The sequence below is a fragment of the Danio rerio genome, chromosome 18 (genome assembly GCF_052040795.2).
Source record: "Danio rerio strain M-AB ecotype USA chromosome 18, GRCz13ab, whole genome shotgun sequence".
In the NCBI taxonomy this organism is placed as follows: Eukaryota; Metazoa; Chordata; class Actinopteri; order Cypriniformes; family Danionidae; genus Danio; species Danio rerio.
This window is the reverse complement of record NC_141038.1, coordinates 17178133-17205112: the sequence shown is the minus strand read 5'-3', so window position 1 is coordinate 17205112 and position 26980 is coordinate 17178133. Positions and strand designations below refer to the sequence as shown.

General features: G+C 35.8%; 2 protein-coding genes across 3 annotated transcripts; one reads left to right on the top strand and one right to left on the bottom strand.

The window, feature by feature from the left end:
- Positions 1-3206: 3206 nt before the first annotated feature.
- On the top strand, positions 3207-8596 carry c1qtnf13 (C1q and TNF related 13). Of its 2 annotated transcripts, XM_087292224.1 has the most exons (2): positions 3207-3326; positions 6187-8596. In XM_087292224.1, exons 1-2 carry the CDS (start codon positions 3299-3301, stop codon positions 7275-7277), a joined length of 1119 nt encoding a protein of 372 aa, XP_087148350.1. In that variant the 5' UTR covers positions 3207-3298; the 3' UTR covers positions 7278-8596. The 2 variants fall into 2 exon arrangements, with proteins under 2 accessions (XP_087148350.1, NP_001038472.1); NM_001045007.1 differs by lacking the exon at positions 3207-3326 and having other exon boundaries at positions 6184-7277.
- Positions 8597-9492: 896 nt separating this feature from the next.
- On the bottom strand, positions 9493-19516 carry chs4 (chitin synthase 4). Its single transcript, XM_087293049.1, has 20 exons — positions 19415-19516; positions 19241-19294; positions 18428-18563; positions 18152-18340; positions 17066-18075; positions 16356-16445; positions 16126-16278; positions 15871-16045; positions 15167-15298; positions 14941-15082; positions 14172-14372; positions 13647-13931; positions 12923-13102; positions 11293-11671; positions 11139-11164; positions 10960-11039; positions 10403-10513; positions 10089-10306; positions 9924-9996; positions 9493-9824 (listed from the first exon to the last, which is right to left on the bottom strand). Exons 1-20 carry the CDS (start codon positions 19435-19437, stop codon positions 9729-9731), a joined length of 3753 nt encoding a protein of 1250 aa, XP_087149175.1. The 5' UTR covers positions 19438-19516; the 3' UTR covers positions 9493-9728.
- Positions 19517-26980: the final 7464 nt, after the last annotated feature.

Genomic DNA, 26980 nt, shown 5'->3' with positions numbered 1-26980 from the left:
ATGCCTTTCCAGCCGCAACACAGCACTGGGAAATTAACTGGCGTCTCTTATTGGAAAAAGTTAAACCTCTGGAGTACTAAAACAGCAATTCGTACTCTTTTCCAAAGTGTATTTGTATAGTGACTTTTGCCTTGTTAAGTCTGATTGAAACCCTTCATTGAATGAAATAAATAATAGCTGGAGAAAAATGTGGTTATTACCACTGAAAACATCAATGAACACATTCACAGATTTTACAATATTTTGCAGATCATTGTTTATAATAAAAATAAAAAGGGGAAAATACGTTTTGTATTCATAAAGACAGCTGATCAGAGCCATTATCAGTTTTCTGGATTTTACATTATGAGTTAATAAGAATATTTGATTAATTTGAAAAAATATATTGATAAAGTATCCTCAAAAGTTGTATTTATATATTAATTTAACTGCCTGCTCGACCAAATGGTTGACTATATTTTGACTGACTATATTAGGAGTATCTAACTAAACCTGATTAAGTTTCATCTTTAGGAAGCACTCGCGCTTTTGCACTAAAAGATAATGCTGAAATGTGTATCGGTGTTTTATATTGTTTGAATTAATGTTTTAAATAATAATTTACACTAAACAGCATTGTTGGTTTACAAAAAAATCTAACAAACAATCCTGTTGCACTCCTACACTTGATTTTAGTTCATCTTCATTTTCTTGTCAACTTAGTCCCTTTAATAATCTGGGGTCGCCACAGTGGAATGAACCGCCAACTTATCCAGCAAGTTTTTTACGCAGCGGATCCCCTTCCAGCCGCAACCCATCTCTGGGTAACATCCACACTCACATTCACACACACTATGGACAATTTAGCTTACCCAATTCACCTGTACTGCTTGTCTTTGGACTGTGGGGGGAACCGAAGCACCCGGAGGAAACCCAGGAAGAACATGCAAACTCCACACAGAAACGCCAACTGAGCCGAGGCTCGAACCAGCGACCTTTTTGCTTTTAGGCAACAGCACTACCTAATGTGCCACTGCTTCGCCCTTGATTTTAGTGTCATTGTAAATAAAACAACAACAACAAAACATGTAAATTACTGTGCTAAATTAAAAGCTAAAATATTTTATGGTATAAAAAAAGATGATTTAGTATTCAAAAATGTCTTATTTTTATTATGTTTTTAAATAAATTGGTCTTGCACTTCATATTTTCAGATTTTCCATAGTATATGTACTAATTCTGCTACTTTTACCTTAAATCGAGATATCTACCATTTGGTAGAGGCTGTTATTTTAGAAATTATGGGATGTGTTGAAAAAAAAGGAGTTATCAGTAGTTAAGATGTTAAATTTTCAAAACACACGAGAGGGAGAGGGAGAGGGAGAGAGCTTTTAATGAGGACATTCCGTTGGAGTTATTGAGTTAACCACCATTCTGAACCTAAACCTATCCCAAAACCTAAAACTCAGAAAAATTTCTGCACTTTTGCTTATGCCGCTAAAAAATTGTTTTGTTGTGATTAACTGCTGATGCTTTTACAACCCCAAAAAACAATGGAGCACAGTATTAAATACTCAAATTAAATTGCAAAAGGATGATAAAGTACAAAAGGTGAAACTTTAGAATAATGTCACAGCATGAGTAAATGTTGGTAATATTAGGAATATTACGAGTAAAATTAGCAGTAACATGAGTTAATGTTTGATTTGAATGGATTAAAATCAACAGTGAGATATAATTACATTTATTTCAGTTTCTATGTTTATAAAACTGAATTATATTAGTTAGTAACTCTGGTAATTAGTTTACAACTACAATTTCTAATATATTATTAGACATTAAGAAATTAGGATCACCTAAGATAAAAGCTTTTGTTTTCACTTTGAGTTTAGTTTAACAAATTAATTTTTAAGCCTATTGAAGCCTTCATTCACAGTATTAACATACAATAACCCTATAAATAGTTTGTTTAATCAATTAATTAATTACTTTGCGTTAATTAGTTAATTTTCAATCAATATTTTTACTATGCCCTAGGCCAGATTAGCATGCAGAAATGGTTATATATGAACTACTAACCATTTAAATCTCCAAACATTTGCTGCTGTGATGAGCACTTACTGCACAATGGTAATCTTAAAATGCTCTCTAAAAGTTTAAATAATAGATTATTTTTCAAGTATTTTTTTAAGTACCCACGATATCAATTTGGATGGTCATCAGGCTCTATTGTATTATTGAACATCTGCATATTCAGTTCAATTCAATTCAATTCAGCTCTATTTCTTTAGCGCTTTTACAATGTAGATTGTTTTCAGAGTTGAATTTCAGTTAGTTTAGTTCAGTGTGGTTAATTTTCACTGCTGAAAGTCCAAACACTGTAGAGCAAATCCTTTGATGCGCAGCTCCACAAGTCGCAAAACCAAGCAAGCCAGTGGTGACCTATATCTGTTTAAATTTTTATTTAAACTTTGTTTAGAGTGTTTATTTTGCTATTTTAATTGTGAGGACATTTAGATGCCCTCATAGCGTAGGGAGCATGGACACCCATATACACACAAAAATATGGAGATGGATTCTCACAATGTACTGTAGGTGCAAACCAGTGCAAACAGACACACTTAAATAAGTTACAGTGAGCCTAGTTAACTAAAGCCTCTAAATGTCACTATAAACTACCAGTGTCTTGAAAATATCTAGTAAAATATTATTTACTGTCATCATGGCAAAGCTAAAAGAAATCAGTTATTAGAAAAGAGTCAATAAAACTATTATGTTTAGAAATGTGTGGAAAAAAATCTTTGTTCCTTTCAAAAAAAAATGGAAGAAAAATATAAAGGGAGGCTAATAATTCAACTTCCTTGCAACTACCTTCCTTTGACTTCAACTGTGCATTGTGTATATATAGTGCTCGGCATAAATGATTACACACTCTTTTGAAAAGGAAAATTTGTTCTCTATCTCCCAGTGAACAAAGCTAATATATTTTGGTGCATTTATATCACACACACCACAGTTTGATGTTGGTCATTCAGTAGCATGTATTTATTATACATTGTGACAATAGTTTAATAGTAAATGAAAAGCTAGCCCTTTAATCATTTTAAACAGTTTTACACAAAAAAGGTGTATCATGAGTTTATGAAGCGCCTCCTATTTTTCCTCTATCTCTCAGTCTCTCGCTCTCTCTCTTTCTCTCTCTAATGCCTCTTTTATTTGAACTGAGGGGCACTGCACTATAGTTTTAGACCTCTTCACAGCTGTGTACCAACCGAGTCATTCAAAGGCCTACAGGACACAAAGAAGCAGGTCATCAGATATGAAGTTTCTGCCAATACTAAGACCAGGTATGAAAACTTACATATTCCTAAAGATAAAATTACTTACTGTTGTTGATTTTGGTTCATCCTCAAATATTTTTGGACAATTTACTTTTTGTTTGACTTAATAGTTAATGAGTCGTAGTTTAATGACACCTGTTTAATATCAACGTTTCTATAGCTAAGTGTAGCTAAATCACTATTTATATTTTTGTTTTACTGTCTATTAAAACTGTTATACTGTAAAAATAAATCATGCAGTTTTAACTAATTAGCATTAAGTAGTTAATTAGTTCCGCTAATAGTTTATTTTCATTTTCAGTGTTTCTTTTTTTAAAATATTATATGAATTGTCATTTTTTTAAATTGGGACAAACTTTTAAGACTTTCATATTATGTTTATTGGTCCAGTCTGAATATTGCCTGGATTTGAAATCTTTTTTTATATTGTATTTATGTCATTTATTGTATTACTTTTTAAATATTATTAGTTATTTATTTGTGCAAAGGGAGCACAAATATTTATTAAATAAACCCAAGCAATAATATTGCTTCAACTTTATAAACTGTATTCATTTACATTTATTCACACACACCACTGTTTATTCAGAAGTAAGAATCATTTTTAATTGATATTTCTACAAATACAATTTAAAAGTCCCAAAAGAAAGATGTAATATACTGTAGATAATGATTTTTGATGAAATTGAATAATCAAACTATATAAAGGCACAAGGAAACTATTGAAATAATGTGAAGTTATAATTTCTATGGTTTCACATGCAAATCTATATTCTCATCACACAATGATAATACTGTAGTTACAGTATTTCTTGTTTAAGTCCTTCATTTCAATGTAAGTCATTTTTACAGTAAGTAATAAATAAGAGGAAATACTTCCAGTGACCCCTGTATTCACTAACTGACCCTTAATGTACCTTATTATGGTCCATAACTGTTAACTGACCGGTTCTTCACTTGACCATGAAGTCTCCCATAGTTCTGCACCCCTGACATGTTTCAATCCTCATTCCCAAAAATGCCTTTGTTCCAGCACACAGGAGCAGATGAACCATTGTCTAATCTATTGCCTTTACCCGGTGCACACCATGAACAGACAATGGCAGCTGAATTAGAGGGACTTCTGCTTCCACTGAGCACTTGATATGAATGGCAGAATGCATTCTGACAGCACTAAACCTGACTTCCTAGCACGGTTATATGGCATTTTAACCACTTCATTACACATATCCATATGCCAGAAGTGCAGGACTTTGAAGTTGGGGTTTGAGTGATTGAAAGCGAGAAATACCTAGGATTAGGTGAAAATGTTTGTTTAAACTCTTGTATTCCTTACATTGTGGGTCTCATTGTGATTCTCAACAGGCAAAACAGACTGAGAACATGAAAGATCTGTTCTGTTTTTTACACAGGCCCATAGCCAGGGGGGTTCGGGGGTTTGTAAGACCAACCACCCACTAACAGAGGTCCAGAATTTGCCATTGGTCCAGAATTTTTGCAACTATTTTCTAATTTGTCCTATTTTGGCTGCTAAGACATCATAAATTGTGCAAATAACCCATAAGGTTTAAGACCACACAGAATATGACGTAAGTGAAGTCAACTTTTGCTATTGACCTACTGTTGTTAAATAGAGAAAAAAAAATTACAAGCAGCCTAACTTTTAATCTAAATCTTGGACATTATTCATGAAAGAAAAAAATTGACCAATGAAAACATCTAAAACAGCAAAAGCTACCCCTATTAAAGTTAATTTAATTAGGCTGTTATTGAAATCCATAAATGTTCCCATTTTTCAACAGTGGCTAGAAAAGATTGTGAAAGTCTACCTTATTATTTTTATTATGTTTTTATTGTTTTTTGTTCAAATGGCAAAATTTTGACTGAGGAAAGCTGAATGCTGGACAGTTTGTTATTTGCCTAACAAATAACAAAATACTAATTTTTTTCTACTGATATATGATGTAATAACTTTGTATTTTAAATATAAGTTGTTGTTGTTTTTCATATTTCTTTATTATAAATCTTTAGGTAATATTTTTGTTACATCAAACATTGACCATCCAACAAGCTAATCCAGCTAAAACATAATGCTTAAAATGTCACTAAATGGCATATCTAAACCTCATAACTGCAAAAAAAAAGTCCACTTTTTGAGAAAAAAGAACTAACTTTTTCACCAGGCTGGCTACGGGCCTGTTACAGCTCTGATGTAATCAATCTGTGCTCATTTATTAGTACTTTTTAAAAATATTTTTTTGCTTGATATTTCTGTGGAAATATTTCCCTTTTAAGAATGATTTGTAGAAAACAAAGTTCAAAATAACAGCATCTTATTCTAAACAAAGTATCATTGTATTTAATATGTGCATATAAAATTACTTTTGTAAATTTAATTTGACAGAGACACCCAAATGTATAAAACTCTGCCTTAAATTTTTTAAGTTCAATCAAATAAACTTTGCAGGTCATTTTAACTCTGACTAACACATTCTTACATTGACTTTCACCATTACACACAATATTAGTTGAAACATTATTCATTCATTCGTTTGTTTTCTTTTCGCTTAGTTCCTTTATTAATCTGGGGTTGCCACAGTGGAATGCACAGTGCAACCCATCACTGGGAAACACCCATACACTCTCATTCACATACATCCACTATGGATAATTTAGCTTACCCAATTCACCTATAGCGCATGTCTTTGAACTGTGGGGGAAACCGGAGCACCCGGAGGAAACACACACTAACAAATTCTAATGACAAAATTACACATTTGGGAATAATTATTGTTTTAGCTTGAAATTTTAGCAATGCCAAAAAGTGACAATATTTGATGACAATAATGTATTTTGTTTTTTACAGCAGCTGGTTTGACATCATGCAGACCAAGCAGACATATTTCCCATCTGCTGTGCTTGGTGGCCTATCTGGGTTGTGTGACGTCGCTCAACATTTCCCCGATGACGCCAAACCTGCGCTCAGCTTTCTCTGCCACCCGCAGCAGCAGCGTTCTGGGTGCCAGTCAGCGAGCTGTGACCTTTGACCGCCTCTTGCTTAACATTGGCGAAGACTTCAACCCTGACACGGGCACCTTCCGATGCCGCCTGCCTGGCGCCTATTACTTCGCCTTTACAGTAGGAAAGTTCCCAAAGAAGATACTGTCAGTCATGCTGGTGAAGAATGGGCTGGAGGTGCAGGCCATGGCGTATGATGGATACCGAAACCACGGACGGAAGATGCAAAGCCAGAACATAATGATCAGCCTGAAGCCGATGGATACAGTTTATCTTCTTCTGCAGGAAAATCAAGATTATGCTATTTACAGTAACATCGGACCATACATCACCTTTAGCGGTTATCTTGTCTACCCAGACTCCACATCATCTGTCGGATATCTCAATAACCACCTGTCTCCTCCAGACCTTCATCTTCCAGGCTGTCCTCCTTTTACTGATGCCCAGTATGATTGGAAAAGACGAAGAAGGATTGGCGAGGAACCGCGTTCTGCATTTTCAGTTGCAAGAACCACATCAGTACTGGGAGAAAGCAAAGGCCGTCGTGAAAGAGAAGCTCTTACGTTTGATGTTGAGTATGTTAACATAGGCGGGCATTTCAACAAAACATCTGGACATTTCACCTGCTATTTCCCTGGTGCTTATTACTTTGCGTTCACTGTTGGGAAACACCCTCGTCGGGCGGTTTCGGTGAAGCTCATGACAGGCAGAGGCGAGGTTCGGGCCATGGTGTTTGATGAGGATTTGTCGAGACGGAGAGAGATGCAGAGTCAGAGTCTGATGTTGTCATTGAAAAGAGGAGACAGCGTTTGGCTGTACAGTCAGCAGGATGACGGATTCGCCGTTTACAGCAATCAAGGACGTTACACAACCTTCTCTGGGTTTCTGGTCTATCCTGATTTCCACCAATATATGGACATGGACAGAACTTTCCCCTGAGAACCACTGAGAAGTCAGCCGCAGTACTGAATAATTCATAGACATAGCTGTACTTTTAACCTTCTGTTTTTGTACTAAATCTGTTTCGCCAGTTTTCGTGACATGGTGCTAATACACATGATGTAAATACTGTATAATATAAAAGATACCAAATAATTTTCATTAATGACTTGGTCCCACTTTATATTAAGTGGCCTTAACTAATACGTACTTACACAGGAATTAATAGTTTGTTACAATGTACTTATTGTGTAAATACATGTATTTACTGTGTACTTATGCATGAATAATACCTGTATGTAACTACACCTGTAATTATCTTCTGTAATTACATTTGTAAATACACTGCTGACCATCCCTTACACCTTAACCAACCCTTAAACCTACCCATACCACCAAACCTGTTCATAACCCAACCCTCTATCCCAACTTAAGAGCACCACAAGTGTACTCAAATACATTTTGAACGCAGTAAGTAGATTGTATTTATTTTTTGATACAAGTACATAGTAGTTAAGGACACTTAATATAAAGTGGGACCAATGACTTTAACAAACACTATCGTCCCACAAAGCAAATGGACTTGGAGCAAATGTGGCCTCATTATGGCACTGCTGGAGTGTTGCCGGCAATGGCATGCACAATGTCAGCTGAATGTGGGCCATGCATGGCAATGATGGCACTGCATGCATGACGGCAAACTACATTTGGGCCAGTTTTGGATGGGAGGTGTGTGGCCCAGATCAGTGTAGCAATTGTTCACATTGTTTAGGTAACGTTAGGCTGGGTTATGGCTCAGTTTTTGGGGTTTCTGGTTAAATGGTGGTGTTGATATGGTTAACTTATAGCTGATTATCAGTACCAATAATAAACCTGTTTTGGCCCAGTTCAGGGTAATAAACTGATTGAGATTCAGGCTGGTTATGGCTCATGTGTGGCCCTTGTCTTTAACCAGTTATGGGCCACTTCGGGACCATCATTATTTGCGGTACTTGGGCTGAAGGAAAAGTTATTGTGTGGCCCGGTGCTGGACCAGAAAACATTTGCTATGTGGGGTGTTAAGTGTATATGGTTAGCAGATCAGACTGAATGTGCTCATATTTGACTGTAATTTAACCACTGTTCTTAATTATAAATGAAAGATTTTATGAATGTTTATCAAGCTGTATTTGTGTGACTGATTTTACTGATTTTACTATCATGTATACTGAGTTTCACAAGTAGTATTTAACACATACTATAAAATACCCTAGGTCTTCCTTTTCCTTGTTATTTTTTTTTCGCAGTAAACTCATTTAAATAAAGTTGAACTTAATTTCTGTTGTTGTCTGGTTTTGCCTATATATCGTGAGAATCAACAGTGGTCAAGTGTCTTTGTTTAATTAATAACTCCAAAAAATTAAATATATAATTCATAGGGTGACACTGTGACTGAGTGGTTTGCACTGTCGCCTCAGAGCAAAAAGGTCACTGGCTCGAGCCCTGGCTGGATCAGTTGGCATTTCTATGTGGAGTTTGCATGTTCCCTCCATGTTGGCGTGGGTTTCCTCTGTGTGCTCAGGTTTCCCCTACATTCCAACACTCAAAAAACGTCTTTTTGCTCGTTCAAACTACTTCAAATTAAAATAAGCTGAAACAACAAAATTCTTTAGATTTCATTGGGACAACAAAATTTTTTTATGTTCAATCCACATAAATTTGGTAAAAGTGTTAAGTTAACTTAATCAATTTGTGTTGGGACAACAAAAATGAATTGTGTGGAACCCTGCATTTTTTACAGTGAAAGATATGTGATATAGGTGAACTGAATAAACTGATTTGCCGTAGTATATGTATGATTGAGTGTCTATGGGTGTTTTCAGTACTGGGTTGCAGCTGGAAGGGCATCCGCTGTGTAAAACATATGCTGGATAAGTTGGCTGTTCATTCCACTGTGGCGACCCCTGATGAATAAAGAAACTAAGCCGAGGGAAAATGTACAGTATGTGTGTTGTATCGGTGATGGAACAGATGTTGTTTTTACTTTTATGATTAATTTATTGGGTTACAACATGAATCACATTAAGAAATTTTACAACCAAAAAAGATCATAATAATATATTTAAATATATGCTACACAACTTATGAACGGATCTAAAATGAAACATTGTATATAATTTCATATAAATGTCAATTAATTGTTAATTAACTTTAAATAAAGAAACATGGAAATATATTAAATAATAATGTGGAAAAAATGCAAAAAATGTATTGACTATTTCGTAACTTCATACACCACTTACATGACATTCAATAATTTAACATTAAACTTGACAATAAACAGGTATATCATGTAATTAATAAATACATCTACAATGTCTTGACCAACATATGTTACATTACAACATGCAAAACATTTAGGTTTATAAATTAAATAAATATTCACACAATTATAATTGCGCAACATTAGTATCAGGTAAAAAATCCATCCGATATAAAAGATTTGCGTTTTGTTGAAATTGGTGTGTCACCTTCAAAAGTCTCATGATGGTCCATGAACTTTACAACCTATCAAAAAAAAAATGTGAACACAGTCAATTTAAAAAGAACCAACAATGATGAAAAGCTGACCATTAAAAATGGCTAAATTCATTGTGCTTGGCTTACCTGTTGTGACTGCTTTCTATGGGCTTTAATTTCAGTATCAGCATACGCCACAAAATGGATAAAAGTGTAAATTCTGAAACAAAACGACATATTGCATCAATACTTGCATATAAAAATAGAAATATAACTCTTTATGTTATCTTACGCATATATAAGTCAAGTTACCTGTGGTAAAGCATTGCAATAAACTGTATTATCAGCAGTGCTGCAAAGCCAAGAAGAAACATCAGTGCAATTGGATCAAGGGACAACGTTTCTGTTGGAGATCGAGTCCCATTGGGGTAGATTTTTGGGATCTTTATAGTGACTGCACCGCCAATAGCTTGAAGGAAGAACGTTGCCACTAGCCAAAGTGCATTGCAGAAGAAATAGACAAATGTAACCTGTATTTAAAAAGACAAAAACAACATGAGGGTAAATCTTTACCGTTTCAGAGCAAGCAGAGTAGACTACACTATTTTTGGAATAACGAGGCTTACCTTATTACGAAGTTCTCTTAGATCATTAGCGATTATTGCTAGTTGTTCTGGTTTCTCCTCAAGAGGATGTAGATATTTTTTCTGCATTTCCTTCCAAAAAATTAATTCTTCCTGTGATACAAAAAATGTATAATATCAAACCAGTAGATACTGGGTTGAATAAATTTACATCAGCAATTAATTCACTAAATATAATAATGTTAGTTTCTTGCACAGACTGGTCCTTCCGCTTAATAAGACCTCATTGGTAATCATTTTTTATTGTTTATTTTATTGTTTTTATTGTTATTATGTTCTTTGACTCTCAAAGTGCAAAGGACCAGGGTTTAAGCTAAAGCATTTTTTAAATGAGTCAAGAAAATTCATTTTGCAGGTACTTTTATTTAAAGCAATTAAACTAGTTATAGCAAATAAGAATTTTACGGGGGAATAAAAGCATGACATGGACAGAAATAAACATTGAAGCTGGTAATTTTCATTCATTCTATCCATTAATTTTGTGTTTTTAATATTAAAAAAAACAAGCTTACTAAAAATTATAAATAAATTTGTCTTACCTCAGAAAGTTCACATGCGGATTCACTCCTCAAGGAAAAACCAAATTTTGGCTGCAAACTGTGAATCCAAGGTTTTCGATCTATACATATGACAGATTTAATGATGATTTGATTTCTATTAATTATATTGCCTAAAATATCACATTATGAACAATAATACATGTGAAAGTCATACTTACTTTGAGGAATGATTTGGGTGTTTTCACTACATTGTAAGAATACATTATCATTAGTAGCAGTAATCTCAGGGTAATTATTTTAATCTTTTACTTTTTAAAAAAATACATAAAAATACTGTAATAATAATAATAATAACAGTGGACATGTTTATACCTTAGTATTTCCGAGATATTTTCCCCTTCAGGTTTGTCTTCAACTTGAGTTACCTCCCTCCTCGTTTCATCTTCATATTCCAAGCATGGACATTTGCAGCATGTGGCGTTCAAAAACTTCTTCTTGAGACTGTTTACTGCAGAAGTCTTCGCCTGGCCGCCGGACTCACGAGTCCCCCACGAGACATTGTTCATGTTGACAATAGAGTAAATGGCTAATAGCAGATAGCCACTGGGAATGCAGATGAAGTAAAGCAATCCATAGATGATCAGTGAAAACTCCTTAGGGTGCAAACCTGCCGTGATGAGGTACAATACGACCATGCCGATGAGAAACAGACCACTAGGGGTCAGAAAAGTATCTTGCAGCACTAAATCACCTATGAAAGTTAAGATGAAAAGAGATTTAGGTTAGAGGTGTTTTTCATCGGTTGTTTAGCCAATTCTAAACATGAATATTTAGAGACCTAAAGATTTAAGTATTTAAGTAAGAGTCAATGATGAGATTTATATTGTATTGACATTGTATTGGATTACGGGGGACATTGTAGGACTTTGCAATATGACAATATTTATTGTATGGACAAAATAAAAATATATATGTCACAAAATACAATGTATATGGTAATACTGTTTTATAATTTGTATCATTACAGAAATACAAACAAAAACATGAATAGCAGCGTTGTGAGAAAGTTATATATATATATATATATATATATATATATATATATATATATATATATATATATATATATATATATATATATATATATATATATATATAAACCTGCAATTGATTTTTAAAATATGATCATGGGTAAGTTTCTAAGTATATACTTTAAAATGTAAAAAAAAGTAATAGTCCTTTACATGTGGGCATGTGGTCATAACATTACATATAAACTACAGAAACGGCAGTATATTATGACGTATATAGTATTAAAACATGAGAGATTTTTACCCAGCCCTTGTGCATTCTGGGTACTTATTCATAGTAGATCTATGGGTTGATTTATGAACATTGTTATGTTTGTTTATGCTGTGGTTGGTTTGTGTGGTTTTTATTTATTTACTCTTTTTGTGTCTGTATGGTCACCACACAAATGTCAGAGCAATTGGTGTTTGGTGTGCCCCCTGGCGAGCCAGTTCTGAACTACTTCAGGGGGGTTTAAATAGTAAAATGTTGAACTTTATTTACTTGACTTGAATTACATTTACTTTACTTAATAATGTAATGAGTTGACTGGCACTATTGAGCAATTTAATACATCCTTGCAAGTAAAAGTAATATTAGCTTTTTGGTGATGATACATATGGTAACTTTTTGAGCAATTTTCCCAGGCAATTAAAGTTGCTTGGTTACTTTTCTATTAAGAACGAGCAACAATATTGTATTTGCCATTGCTCTAATTAGCTATTCCATGTCTGACCTGGTTTTTTAACATAATTTTCTTATGCCCAGCGATGCTGTTCAAAAAGCTGCCCAGTGTTTCATCAGCATAAGAGTGCATTCACCTTACATATTTTGAAGGCTAGTCTCAACACTTGAAACATGAGGTCTCTAAATGTTCAAAATTGCATTTAAGATACAGTTTACTAATACATTAAGATACACTAAGATACATTACCAATAATTGAGAGAATTGATCCTGTCATGAGAAATGCATACATAATGCTCATGATTGCTGCAATTGTAAGCTGCGTATCAGATTTCAGTTTGAAGCACAGGATGAGGTAGATAGCAGGGGGCACTATCGCCAAGATAAGGGCATCGTTTTCACTCATTTTGAAGACAAACACAAAGCCTCCTGCAAAATATACAAAGCACATTTAGACAGATGTTACAGCAGAAACCTTTCATTGTTATTGTAACAGAGGCTAGTTAGTAAAAGTTGTTAATGTATATCTCACAACCCTGACCTCAAGATGCATCATGTTTGAATTCTCTGAAAAGACTGAAATGCTGGTCATTACACTGTTGTAATCCCTTCACTTCTACTCAAGTTAGACTCCTGTTTAGACTCATTGTTAGCATGCCTACATCCCATGTCAGTGGTGGGAAAAAATTGGACGGGTAAACTTGACTATCCTTGTCTTAAGAGTTGCACTAGATACACTAGCTAGTCCAAGGTTTAGGGGTATCAGTGTAACATAAGCGGGTAAACCTCACATCCTGGCCTCAAGAAACATGCTAGCTACTGACACTATAGTCTGCTTTGTAATTTTACATGGTTGTTAACATGCTTACCTCCCTGGTGTGAAACGCCTTTTTAAATCCCTCTTGGGGCAGGGAGGTACACTATAATGGCACAACGAATGCAATTTATTGACAAGAAAAAATGTATTGATTACCTGATATCATGAGACAGACAGTAGCAGGCCCCAAGATTGAAGCTCCCATGCTCAAAACCTGGTACAATATATAAAGTTTTGAGATAGAGCTGTTCCTCTCAGCAGTTAGTTGTCCTGAGCCCAGGAGGTCAATAGTGTTGGCCATGGTAGAAGGTCCCCAGCGCCTGCGTTGGTTGTAGAACTCTTTAAAATCCTGTGGAGCATTGGTGTAGGCATCAGATGCTGCATTGTACTCCACTCTCCAGCCCTGCTGCAGCAGTAGAGTGCACAACCAGCGGTCCTCACCTGACATTACACCAAAGAGATTAGTTTAGTCTAGGTCAGGTTTGAGCAACTCTGGTCATGAATGTTCACTATCCTTCAGAGCTGCATCTCTAATCAAATAAATCTGCATGTAAGAAATCTTGAAGAAATGGATTTTATTTTTCAGGTGTTTGATTAGGCAGCATGAGACAGTGGCCTTATAGAACTAGAGTTGACCACATCTGGTTTAGATTGAACTTATGTTATTTGTCAAGACATTACCTTGATCATATTGGACATAATGGCTGGCTTCACTGGCCCTGGTTGTGTATCTCTTCATGACGTTGTCATCCATGAGTGCGGCTCCTCTGAAAAGACTAAAACATCCAGGACTGCACAGAACACAGCCGAGAACATGCTCCGCAGTCTTTTGCAGCCAGTGGCCTACAGCGTACTCAAACTTCTGATACCACACCATCGGCCCTTCAAGTAAAAAGAGGAATTATATTAGTCGGTGTATAACCTTTTTAACACATAATACATAACTAGTCAGAGCACCTTCAGAATGGATCTTTTATCTGTATGTAGAGTAGAGGATCTTGTATCTATAGATCATAGACAATGCTTAATGTAGCCCATTTAAAAGGGGTGGACAGCTTTGGTCCCCGACTGCCACTGTCTCTTGAGGTTTAGCTCTCTGATTAACACGTCTGTTTATAATTTTTTAAACAATCTTGATGACATGGGTTATAATTTCCAGGTGTGTTTGATTAGAGATGGAGATCAACTCTGCAGGATAGTGGCCCTTCAAGATTAGAGATGTCCACCTGCTCCATAACAATGCTTTATAACAAGAGTGTCCAATCCAGCTTTTTTTAGTGCCACTTTTTGGCATAGGTTAGCTCCTACTATACACAAAATCCCACTACTAGCTAAGTAACAGTCTAACTTGAAACATGTTTGAAATCTCCAGACAGGTGTGTTGGAGCTAAACTGTACAGGATGCAGTAATGAGTTTAGAGAGTAGTCTACTGTATACTTAATATCCAACCTGTGCCTGTTGGATGAATCCTGCCACAGGCGGCTCCAACATCTGGGTAGAGTTTAAGTCTGTCAATTAACAGCATGACTGCAGACGGCTGGAAATCAGTATCCCCATCCAGAGCCAGGATATACGTGTTCTCCCTTTCTCTCTAAGGAGCATGTGATACACAGTTAGAGATTCAGAGCCCAGCCAAAACGCTAGAAGTTAAAGCCAATAAAGTTGTTCTACTAACCTTCAGTTTCTCTTTAAGCGATTCCGTTTGTTCACCTGCTACTTTAAGGCAGTCAAGATCTTCACCTGCCTCAAACTTTTCGTAGTACTTTTTGTGAAGTCTCCAGCCAAGAATGTAATACAAATACATTATCTGGAAACATAAACAATTAGTTAGTCTCTTTGTGATAAAAAACTGGGAACATAATGCCTGTAGCAGATTTTTCAATGAAATAGTTTTCGAGCTTTAATTGCTTTGTATTACAATTGTGGAAACATCTTGTAACTCGTTCATTCATTCATTCATTCATTCATTCATTCATTCATTCATTCATTCAATCATTCATTCATTCATTCATTCATTCATTTTCAGTCCCGTATCAGGGTTCACCACAGCGGATTGAATTGCCAATTACTCTGGCGCTGATGTCCTTTCTCAACTTGTAACTACATCCAAAAAATGACACTATCACAGAGATTCTAGGTTTTTAATTAATTCCTCCATCTTGATTTCAATGTCGAAGTATATTAAAATAATATAATGTTCAGGGTAATACTGAAAGAGTCATGTATAGTCTCATAGTGCCATGCAAAGAAAGGCATTAGATTGTGTAAAGGTTGCACAGCATGCATTTATTTAGTTGCTGGCTGCAGTTCACAGATCAGCCACTGGTGTCGCTAATAAAAATTTAGATTTCTAAATTTAGTTGCTTTTATGAATCATACCTGAGACCATCTTTTTTTGTGACGGATAAGCTTCTTGTCTTTGAGGTTAACAATCATCACATTGCCTTTAGGAAGAGTGTATTCCAGCCGACCTCCAAAAGGAGTGCTTATGATCTTCTGGCTTGGTAACGGTTGCTGATTCTTGAACACACTTGAATCCTCTTCACTAAAATTGCTGATTAATAAAAATTAAAAGTAGATTATTTGTTTTGCACATACATTTTCAGAACACATAAATCAAAGGAGGATACATACAGGTAAACTTCTTTTATCACGTCCACAAGAATTTCAACATATTCATTTGTATGCCGCTCCTCTTTGACATCCTTGAAAGCGTCGTCAACATAAATGTGAAATTCAAACTCAACATCGCTTTTTTGTTCGGTTTTGGGCCTATATTTATCCATCCTGAAAACAAAAGAAAAACATTGAAATTAAACCTAAATTTAGATGGGTTAAGTTGAGTCAGTTTAGTATATTTTTACCTGAACATAGAGATGATTATCTTCATCATTTCATCATAGGTTTCATGCCACATTGTCGCACAGAGAAACACTCGGATGGTTTCTTTTTCACTGAGGAGTACAACAAACACATATGAAGTGACATAATATTAAGGAATCCAAAGATATTCTACATTGTTCTGAGGTTGCTCTTTTATAGCTTAGAGGCATAAGGAAGTTCTCTAAGTACTTAAAGGTAATTAACAACTTGTTGATGTAAAATTAGAATCAAATGAGACCATTTTTTACATTAAATAATAGGTTAATGCTGCCAACGCCCGGTGTGCGATGACATAAATGGATTTGGGAGAGCTTGGTGAGATGTTTGAATCCATATTGACATATCTGAGTTTGTTTTTTGGCAGGCTTTGGCATGTGAGATGCATGTGAGATTACAGTGGCCTTTTTGTAAGCTTAAGCAATTTATACTCCCTTTTAATCTCATTGACGTCTTTAGGAAACATTTGAGAGATCTCATTTGCAATTTGTAAACACATTTCCTCTGTAAAAAGCTTTGATTTAGGAAAAATGATAAAGAATGTGTTAAATACTAATAACTAAACATTCATATTAGAGCCAACCGTATTATATAGAGCTCATAGTCATAGCAAATCATAGTAAAAGTCAATTCATGTTAAGTATAAATAAAGACAAAATCTCCATGAGCATACTAAAGAAGTCAAAACACTTACTGCTTTTTTTCCTTGATTTTCTTTCTGATTTCAAAACGGGTGTTCAGCATCAAGGACTGCTCCAGAAACGCTCCTTCATACATGCGTTGCACAAACAGATCTTTGGTCCTTTCAATTCGATGGATCTTCAGGAACCAGATGTAAACTGTGCTGAGCACAAGCCCCAGCCACCAGCAGAGAGCAGAACAGCCCAAACAGACCAGTCCCACTATTTTGATGTTTACTACAATGTCCCTGGTGAGTAACGTTTCTATGGTATCGATCAGCAACAACTCTACCCATTCTGTACTGGATAGGGGCACTGGATTGCCCACTAGGTAGCTTATAGTGTTATTAGACACTGGGAATGTGATTACAAGTGGAGACAAAAACACTGCCAAAACTACGATTGAAGCCAAGTACATGGGCATAACAAAGCTACGGCGCAAAGCGTGCATTTTGCAAGCCACAACCACAAACCAGCGACACAAGGCTGAGGATAGAGTCTGGATGACAACCAATGCAATGACAACCGTTTCAAAGACAAGTTTGACAGATTTCCAGCCATCACCTATTAGAGCAACATAAGCTCCAATCACAGCTGAAGTAATCAGGATTCTTGTCAAACTGGAGATGATGTTCACCGCATTACTGGACTTCGCTATGTCTTTGGGAATCTCATTTAGGGACAGGATGGTGAAAAGCGCGCTGTAGTTTTCCCACCAGTTCACAGAAACACAGATGGTTCCAAAGATGGCAAGTAAAATTGGTATAAGAAGAGAACTTTCGAATGCCAGATAATTGACTACAAACAGCACATAACCCAGGACTATGAAGACAATAGATAAAAGCGGAAGCAGTATAAAACTCTTTCTTTCTTTGGCCCGACAGTCAGCAATCACCTGGAAAATTGCAGATAGGATGCTCACACTGTTTAGGATCATCACATTAGTGACAATGTCAAAGTGTGGCATGGCTACAATTGTAAGAACTGCAGCTCCCAATGCTACCAGGATTTCAACACAAAGGACCTATGGAGGAAAAGACAGGGTCAGAAACGTTATGGCTCAAACAATTAGGTTTAGGTGGAGCATTGTATTTGCTTACCCATAAACATGTTTTTTTAGATGGCATGGTTGAGTTCTTGAAAATGAACTTCCATGTGCCTTTTAGCAGAAGTAGAAAACTTGGCCCGACCAGAACAAACCCAATGGCAAGTAGTGCAGTCGGTTTTTGGTCTGAGTGAATAATGACCGTTTGATTGTTGCCAAATGTTATCAAAAGCAGAAATGATGTCTGTAAAAACAAAATGAAAATGTTCAATCTGACAGAGTTTTTAAATGTTATTGAATAGACAAGACACTGATTAATAAAGCAGCTCACTTTGCTGAGAAGTGCAAGGATGAAGACAATCATGCCAACAACAGTACATGCGAACCATTTTAGACAGTGCGTTCGGTTTCTCGGAATTTGATCATCTTGGATGATTGGTACTTCTCTGCATGTATCCCAAAATTTCCTTTTTGGGGAAAAAAAAAATATTATTATAAAATAAATTTGTAAATAATATTTTTTTTTTCTAAATGAAGTTAAAATGGGTAAAGTGATTAAAAATGTGTAAAGTATATATATATATATATATATATATATATATATATATATATATATATATATATATATATATATATATATATATATATATATATAGTTGAAGTCAGAATTATAACCCCCTTTTTATTTGAAATATTTCTTAAATTATATACAACAGAGCATGGAAATTTTCACAGTATTTACGATAATATTTTTTCTTCTGGAGAAAGTCTTATCTGTATTATTTGGGCTAGAATAAAAGCTGTTTTAATTTTTTTTAAACCATCAATATTGTTATCCCCCTTAAACTATATTTTCTTTTGATAGTCTACAGAACAAACCATCATTAGACAATGATTTACCTAATTACCCTAGCCAGTCTAACCAACCTAATTAACCCATATCTTGTTAAATATTATTTACTGCCTTCATAGCAAAGAAAAATAAATAAATCAGTTATTAGAAATTAGTCATTAAAACTATTTAGAAATGTTTTAAAAAAATCTTTCCGTTAAACAAAAATTGAGGAAAAAAATAAACAGGGGGGCTAATAATTCTGACTTTAACAGTATATGTATAAAATATGTTATATAATAAAAAACTTACTGTTGTTGTTCCTTCTCATTTTGCTTATTTTCTTCTTTTTCTACATCCCATAACCTGTTTTAGAGAAAAAATAATTTAAATGTGTAAATGTTCTCTCTATATATGCATAATAAATTAACATTTTTAATAACTCATTTTTAAATTAAGGTATTGTGGAAAAAAGAATGAAAGTACTTGAGATCAGGACTCGGCTCCATGTTGATGTTTGAAGATCAGTAAAATGCCGTTCAGCATCTGTGATCAGAGTCTTTTAAACTAAGGGGGAGGGATTACAGCATCACAGCAATTATTTAACATGGCTGGTAAAATGATGCTATAATTAGCTACATACTACATACTCAGTACATATTTCCTCATTACATTAAGACAGCTTTCAAGTTTAAAAAGTGATTCTCAAATTCTTTTTAAAAAATGACTCACTAGTTATGTCTCAGTCCGGATCCTTGTGCCCCACTGATCTGCATATTTTGCACATTTCTGTTATTTAACAGTGCTGATTTATGTAACGAGTTGAATAGAAGAGTGCCGTGTATGATTTGTGTTCTGATTGACAGGTGCCTATAGAATAATTTTGTTTCCTAGTTCCTTCATTGTCATCTACTTAAGCACAAACAGGACATTTTATTTCAGAATGTTCATTCACGGATTTGCATAACAGTAATGCCTGCAGCATGTTACTAGAGAAGCACAAAGTGTGCCATATTATGCTACTGTAAATGAATACTATATAAATTCACATATCACACTAATATGCCATTCTGATTAAAACATATATCCTCCGTTTAAACTGAAATCAAAGCAGAATATCTTGTGGAGTCCAATTTACAGGGTACTTGTGGAATTAGAACAAACATCTGTGAAATGAGAAATATACAAACTGCAGTGAGGTGCGGTGCGAGGATCAGGATTAAGAAATGCTGCACTACACGCTGTTGTGAGCAATTCCTTCTGGTTAGTTAATTAATTAAAATCACATGATTCTATTGAAGGGTGTCACGGTGGCGCAGTGGGTAGCACAATAGAAGGTGACTGTTTCGAGCCCTGGCTAAGTCAGTTACCATTTCTGTGTGGAGTTTGCATGTTCTTCTGGTGTTTGTGTGGGTTTCCACCGGGTGCTTTGGTTTCTGTTTTTTTTTTAGTGCAAAGACATGCTCTATAGGTAAGTTGAATGAGCTAAATTGGCCATAGTGTACAGCTGCAATATGAAATTATTAAACCTCCTGAATCGTTAGCCCCCAAGCCCCCCCGTTTATTCTTTCCCCAATTTCTGTTTAAAAGAGCGAAGATTTTTTTTTCAACACATTTTAATAATTACTAATCACTCATTTATTTTATCTTTGCCATGATGACAGTAAATAAGATTTCACTAGATATTTTCCATGACATTTCTATAAAGCTTAAAGTGACATTCAAAGGTTTAACTAGTTTAATTAGGTTAACTAGGCAGGTTAGGGTTATTAGGCAAGTTATTTATAATAGCTTAAAGGGGCTAATATTATTGACCTTAAAATGTTTTTTTTTTAATTAAAAACTGCTTTTATTCTAGCCGAAAAAAAGCAAATTTCTCCAGAAGAAAAAATATTTTCAGACATACTGTGAAAATGTCTTATATTTGGGAATATTAAAAAAAAAATCAAGAGGGTTTAATAATTCTGATTGCAACTGTATGTGTGTGAACAGGAATGTATAAGTGTTTCACAGTGTTTGGTTGTGGCTGGAAGGGCATCTGTTGCATAAAACATAAGCTGGATAAGTTGGTGGTTCATTCCGCTGTGGCGACCCCTGATTAATAAAGGGTCTAAGCTGAAAAGAAAATGATTGAATGATTCTAAAGAAGAAAATATGCAATGTTACACTATACAGAGACATTCAAGTTTTCTCTAATGGTACTCAGATAGCATTGTAACTACGTAAGATATACAAGGAAAAAAAAAACTGAGTCATATATCTTTTATGATCTAGAGTATGTGTTTCTAGTAAATCTTCACATTGACATCAAGGAAACTGATTATTTAAAAGTATTTGGCGTCAAATTATGCAACTGCTTACTTAACTTCATAACGATATATTTGAAAAATGTCTCAGTCAACCTTGAAACACAGCAAAAGCATTTAAAACTTTAATAAAGTTTAAAACTGAAATATGTTAAAATGAGTAATTTAATTCTGACTGATTACCTGACTTAAGTGTAGGATTCATCAGACTGATTTAAATCAACCTCTCCAGTTCATTAAAAGAACCAAGATAAAGAAGACTTCTCATGATTTTTCTTTAATATGAGCTAAGTCAAAAAAAGTTGGCTCAGTGGTTAGTACTTACCTCACAGCAAGAAGGTCGCTGGTTCAGGTCCCCACTGGGTTAGTTGCCATTTCTGTGTGGGTTTCCTCCAGGTGCTCCAGTTTCCCCCACAGTCAGACATGTAGGTGAATTGAATAAACTAAATTGGTTGTAGAGTATGTGTATGAATGAGTGTGGATGTTTCCCAGTACTGGGTTGAGGCTGGAAGGGCATCCGCTGTGTAAAACATATGCTGGATGAGTTGGTGGTTCATACCACTTTGGCAACCCCTGGCGAATAAAGGGACTAAGCCAAGGGGAAATTAATGAATTCCAGCCCCCAGTTTTGTAGAGAGAAGTTAGCAAAAGGGAAATACCCACTATGGCACAAATAAGCTTTTAGGAGTAGTTCTCAGAATAAAATAGCGACAAAATGGTGAATAAAGGTCACTTAAAAGAGTATACTTTAAAAAGTAATTTAATCAAAAATCATATTTCCTGTTGTAAGCTATTTAATCTTAAGATCAAATTAGCTAAACTGTAAACATTGATGATTTTAACCTTCTGGTGCTACTCAAGCTTATAGTAAATTTTTCCAAAAATGTTCACGTTGAAAAGTTCTTTCCATTATGACAGTAAGTGTATATCCTGTAGAACAACATTACAGTGAAATAAACCTGGAAGGTGGCAGTAGAGCAGCACATTCCGAAGCTAGCAATGCTAAAAAGAGAAGAGAAAAGGTGAATGGAAGAAAAAAGCTCTCTTAGAAAGTCTCTAAGATTTGATATAAAAATATTTTCATTTTTGAAGATGAAAGAGAGCCTCATGAGTTTAGAACAACATGAGGGACTCAAGGACAAACTATGTAAAAACGTCCCAGTTTACCTTAAAAGGGATGTAAAAAAATGTATTTTAAAATCTTTTCTTTTTTTGGCGTGGTCTCTTTATTAATCCGGGGCAGCTACAGAGTAATGAACCGCCAACTTAACCAGCATATGTTTTATGCAGCGGATACCCTTCCAGCCACAACCCAGCACTGGGAAACACCCATACACACTTGCATTCACAAACATACACTGCGGCCAATTTAGCTCATTCAATTCACCTGTAGCGCATGTCTTTGGATTGTGGGGGAAACTGGAGCACCCAGAGGAAACCCATGCAATCACAAGGGAGAACATGCAAACTTCATGCAAAATTGCCAACTGACCCAGCCGGGGCTCAAACCAGCGTCCTTCTTGCAGTGAGGCGATCGTGCTACCCACTGTGCCATCATGATGCCTCTTAACCTCTTATCATTTAAAATGTTCTGTAATTGTTTTAAAAACAACCTACATTGCTTCAAAAACCACCAAGATGTCATGCAGATTTGGCAATATGTGGCACGATAAGCACTGGATAGTATGAATGTGTGCCCTGTTTATCCTAAACATGTCTAATTGTGATAATAATTCTTCCTTACATTTATATAGTGCTTTTCTGTACACTCAACTCACTTTACACATGTTTAGGGGGAATCTCCTCATCCACCACCAGTGTGCAGCATCCACCTGAATGACGCGATGACAGCCATTTTGCGCCAGACCGCACCCAAGCTGATTGGTGGAGAGGAGACATTTATGATATGGGGATGGTTAGGAGGCCATGATGGATAGAGGTCAGAGAGCAAATTTGGCCAGGATGCTTTTGTAATGACCACAGAGAGTCAGGACTGTGGTTTAACGCCTCATCTGAAAGACGGCATTCACAAAGCAGTATATAGTCCCCATTAATATACTGGGGTGTTAGGACCTACACAGACCACAGGTTGAGCACCCCTTGCTGGTCTCACTAACACCACTACCGGCAGCATCTTAGCCTTCCCATGTGGTCTTCTGTATAGGTAAGACATATCTGCCAGTTTGAGCAAATATAAACATAAAACATTTCAATAGAATATATATTGAATCAAATTTTAATTAAAAAAATAAAATGTAATAAATTCAGCAAACACTTGCCAGGGCTCAACAATAAGGACTGCCCGGTGGCCCAGGGCCAGCGTGAGAGACGCTTGGGACAGTAGACAGGATCAATACTGGCCCGATTGGGACAGTGCTGACTTGTCACTAACATTTAATTTGTCTGCGACTATTTGTCCATTGTGTGCATTTTAAGTTTGTGCTTTTAAGTCTTTAAACACTACTTTCTCTGTGATGTCGATAACACCATATTGCTTTCTGGTTCCTCTTCTCTGATTTGATGTTTTGAGCATGCTATTTTTTTCAGTAACCTGGTAACAACCAGTACAGCGAAGAAACAGCAACATGGCAGCAACATCAAATTATAAGGCTAAAAGAAAATGTCTGTTTCTATAACGTCTTGAAAGCAGACATTTATGTGTGAACATTGCAACAAAAAAAAATTAAGTGATGTTTTTCAAAGTTTGCCGTCAGTTTGACAAGTCACCCACCTTTTGTTAAATAATTTCGAACCGCAATAAAATACCTCCACATTTTCTATACTGCTCTTTTTGTTTGCACACTTTTATTAACAATTTTTTAAGTATTGAAATTCTAGATTCGCAGACTTTATTTTCAACACACTATTTAAAATATGCAGCTAAAACATAGCTATTAACGTCCTTTTTTTTTGGTGGGGCTAGTGAAAATTTTGGCAGGGCAAGTAAAAATCTCAACCACTTGCCAGATCGGACCAGTAGAAAAAATCCTTAGCGTTGAACCCTGCTTGCTAATATTGGTGTGAGCCTAAAACGATCCATACATGTTTCAGCAAATATAGCCCAATTATCTGAAAATGTATCTGGGCCAGTTTTGGAATTAAAGTGGCACAGTAAGCACTGCGTAATGTGAGCCAAAACCGACCTTGCATATGATGCCACAAATAAGACCCAGTTATACTAAATCATTTCTGGCCCAGTTTTGGTAAAGATATGACACAGTAAGCAATGGCTATATCTGATGACTGTATGTGACCCTAGAAACCCAAGTAGCAAAGAATTCTGGCCCAGATTAGGCATACATCTGGCACAGCAGGCATTCATCCGGCACTGGCATTAGCATCTGGGCCAAACATAGCCCTGGTTTGGCAGGGGTGGCATCGTCTTCAAGGCGGCACACAAGACTTGGGCTAGATGTAAATTGTAATATTTGGCCCAGATGTTAGTAATTGATATGTGAACCATGTACGTTTGGCCTATCTTGACCCACATTTAAAATACATTTTATTATTTTCAAATAGAGGAAAAAAATTCTAGCAATCAGGTCACTTCAAGAAAAAGCACATGCATAGCACACCTAAAACGCAATTATTCATGGGTTTATTCATTTCATTGCAGTTATGATACACCAACATATCTGGCCCAGTTCAGGCTTAGTTATGTGTTATTAACTTGGCTGAGACTTGGCCCAGATATGGTCCCTGTTTGACCCTTGTCTGGAAGCCAGACTTGGTCCAATCATATACCGTAATTCACTGCGGCATGTGGGCCAAGTAAAAACTAATTGTGTGGGCCAGAAATATTTTACTATGTGGGAAGTATGATGAGAATATGACTGTTAACTTGATGTTCAAAAGCTCTATACAACATGCAACTTGTGATGCCACCAAGAGCATAGATGTGGTTAATAACTTTCATCAACAAAGTTATTTTAAATTAATATAGTTTCATTCTACGTCTCATTTGAATGTTCATTTTATTTATGTGCCTCAGCTGATTTAGGTACAAATCAGCTGATAAAAAAAAAGGAATTCTGTGTTGAAGAAGAAAGAAATGTCAGCTAGCTCAGAGGCATCAGCCAACTCTGCAACTGCCCACAATGTCCGATACAAAGTTGGTCATTATGATTACTTTTTAGAACTGAAGAGAAAAAGCTAATAAATTAAAGTGAAACCACATAAATGAAAATATGGCACTGAACTTGTTTTTTTAATTGCAGAACTGACAGGGAAGTAGCTTTTATTACAGTAGTTGATTATACTTCTATAAAAAAAAATTACCTGTCAATGCTTTGATGATTACTATGATAAATGTTTGTTGTGATAACTGTAATTTGAAAAGGTGTAGTTTGGCTTTCCGGTTTCATTTAAATAGGTCAGGTACTGTGGCTCAGTTTTTGGCTTGCTGGTTAGACTAGTGTTAATATGGTTTACTGCAGCCTGTGTTTTGGTTTTGATCTGGCCCCAGAATGTCACCATTGTGGGCAACCTAGGCTCATTCTGAAAATGTAACTCTATGTACATTTCTGGAAACCGTCAAATACGCCCCAGGAGCTACGTTTTTTGCAGTTTTTGTTTTCACAAATCCACCAGAGGCCGCTGTGTTCGCTTTTTCAGATCTCAACTTTCTTTCGCGAGTGTCAATTGCGTCTGCTGTTCTCACGTAAATTCACCACAGGCTGCTAAATCACTGAATGACTGACTGATCGATCAATTTATCTACCCTCTCCCTTCACTAAATCCAACCAATAGTATTTTAAAAAGCACTGATTGACCCGCCCACCCACTTCCATTAAATCAACCAACAAATTTAAAAAACAATTCAGAAAAAAAAGCCATCGTCTGATTTTTATCACATTCTCACCCTGTTATTTTACTTGTTTATTTTATTTTTTGGCTTCTGTTTTTGCCCACTTTCTGGAATCATTCTTCATTGGACTCAAACACCGTCTTGGTAATCTCCTCTCTGTGTCTCAAGTCCAACCGACGTTAATGGTGAGCTAATTGGACAAACTGGTAACAGCTGGAAAGCCATCCATACGGAGGTTAGTGGACAGCTGGTAAGGAATGGCGTCACATCGCCCCGTATCGTTAATTAAAAAAATTAAATGCAGCCATATGTAGCATAATTCATAATCTCCAGAAATGTACGTTTTCACAATGAGCCTATGTTGGATGTGGGCCTAATCTGGGACTAAGAAATTTTGCTATCTGGGATTGTCTGGGATAATAAAGACCTTGAGTATTTGTTGCAAACATACATAGGGTTGGTAGGATTACTTACTCCCAGGGCCATTTATATCAAAGTTAATATTTAGCTGCACCATGTTGGTGTTGCATAACATCTTATTTTTACAAGGTTGGTCGTTAGCCCAACGCTCAACGCCCACCCTGGAGGACCAGGACCTACAAGTACACTACGGACAATTTAGCTTACCTAATTCACCTAGTGCATGTCTTTGGACTTAAAGGGGAAACTCCGGATCAACTGGAGAAAACCCACGCGAACACAGGGAGAACATGCAAACTCCACACAGAAATGTCAACTGACCCACCCGGGGCTCGAACCAGTGAGCCACAGTGTTAAGTAGGATAGATAAAAAATAAATAGGTAAAAATTGGACACATAAACTATGTTAAGCTGGAGTTTCACCTGGGCTTTTATAATATATTTGACTTAATGTAACACTGATAAGTTCATAGTTAATTGACTGGAGAAGTGGATAGTATTTTTATCAAAATTAAAACG

Coding starts and splice junctions, on each gene's coding strand:
- c1qtnf13 (XM_087292224.1), top strand. CDS start 3,299: ATGAAGTTTCTGCCAATACTAAGACCAG. Junction 3,327..6,186: donor TCTGCCAATACTAAGACCAG/GTATGAAAACTT, acceptor TGTTTTTTACAG/CAGCTGGTTTGACATCATGC.
- chs4 (XM_087293049.1), bottom strand. CDS start 19,437: ATGGAGCCGAGTCCTGATCTCAA. Junction 18,341..18,427: donor TCCTTGCACTTCTCAGCAAA/GTGAGCTGCTTT, acceptor TTGTTTTTACAG/ACATCATTTCTGCTTTTGAT. Junction 16,279..16,355: donor ATAATCATCTCTATGTTCAG/GTAAAAATATAC, acceptor TTTTGTTTTCAG/GATGGATAAATATAGGCCCA.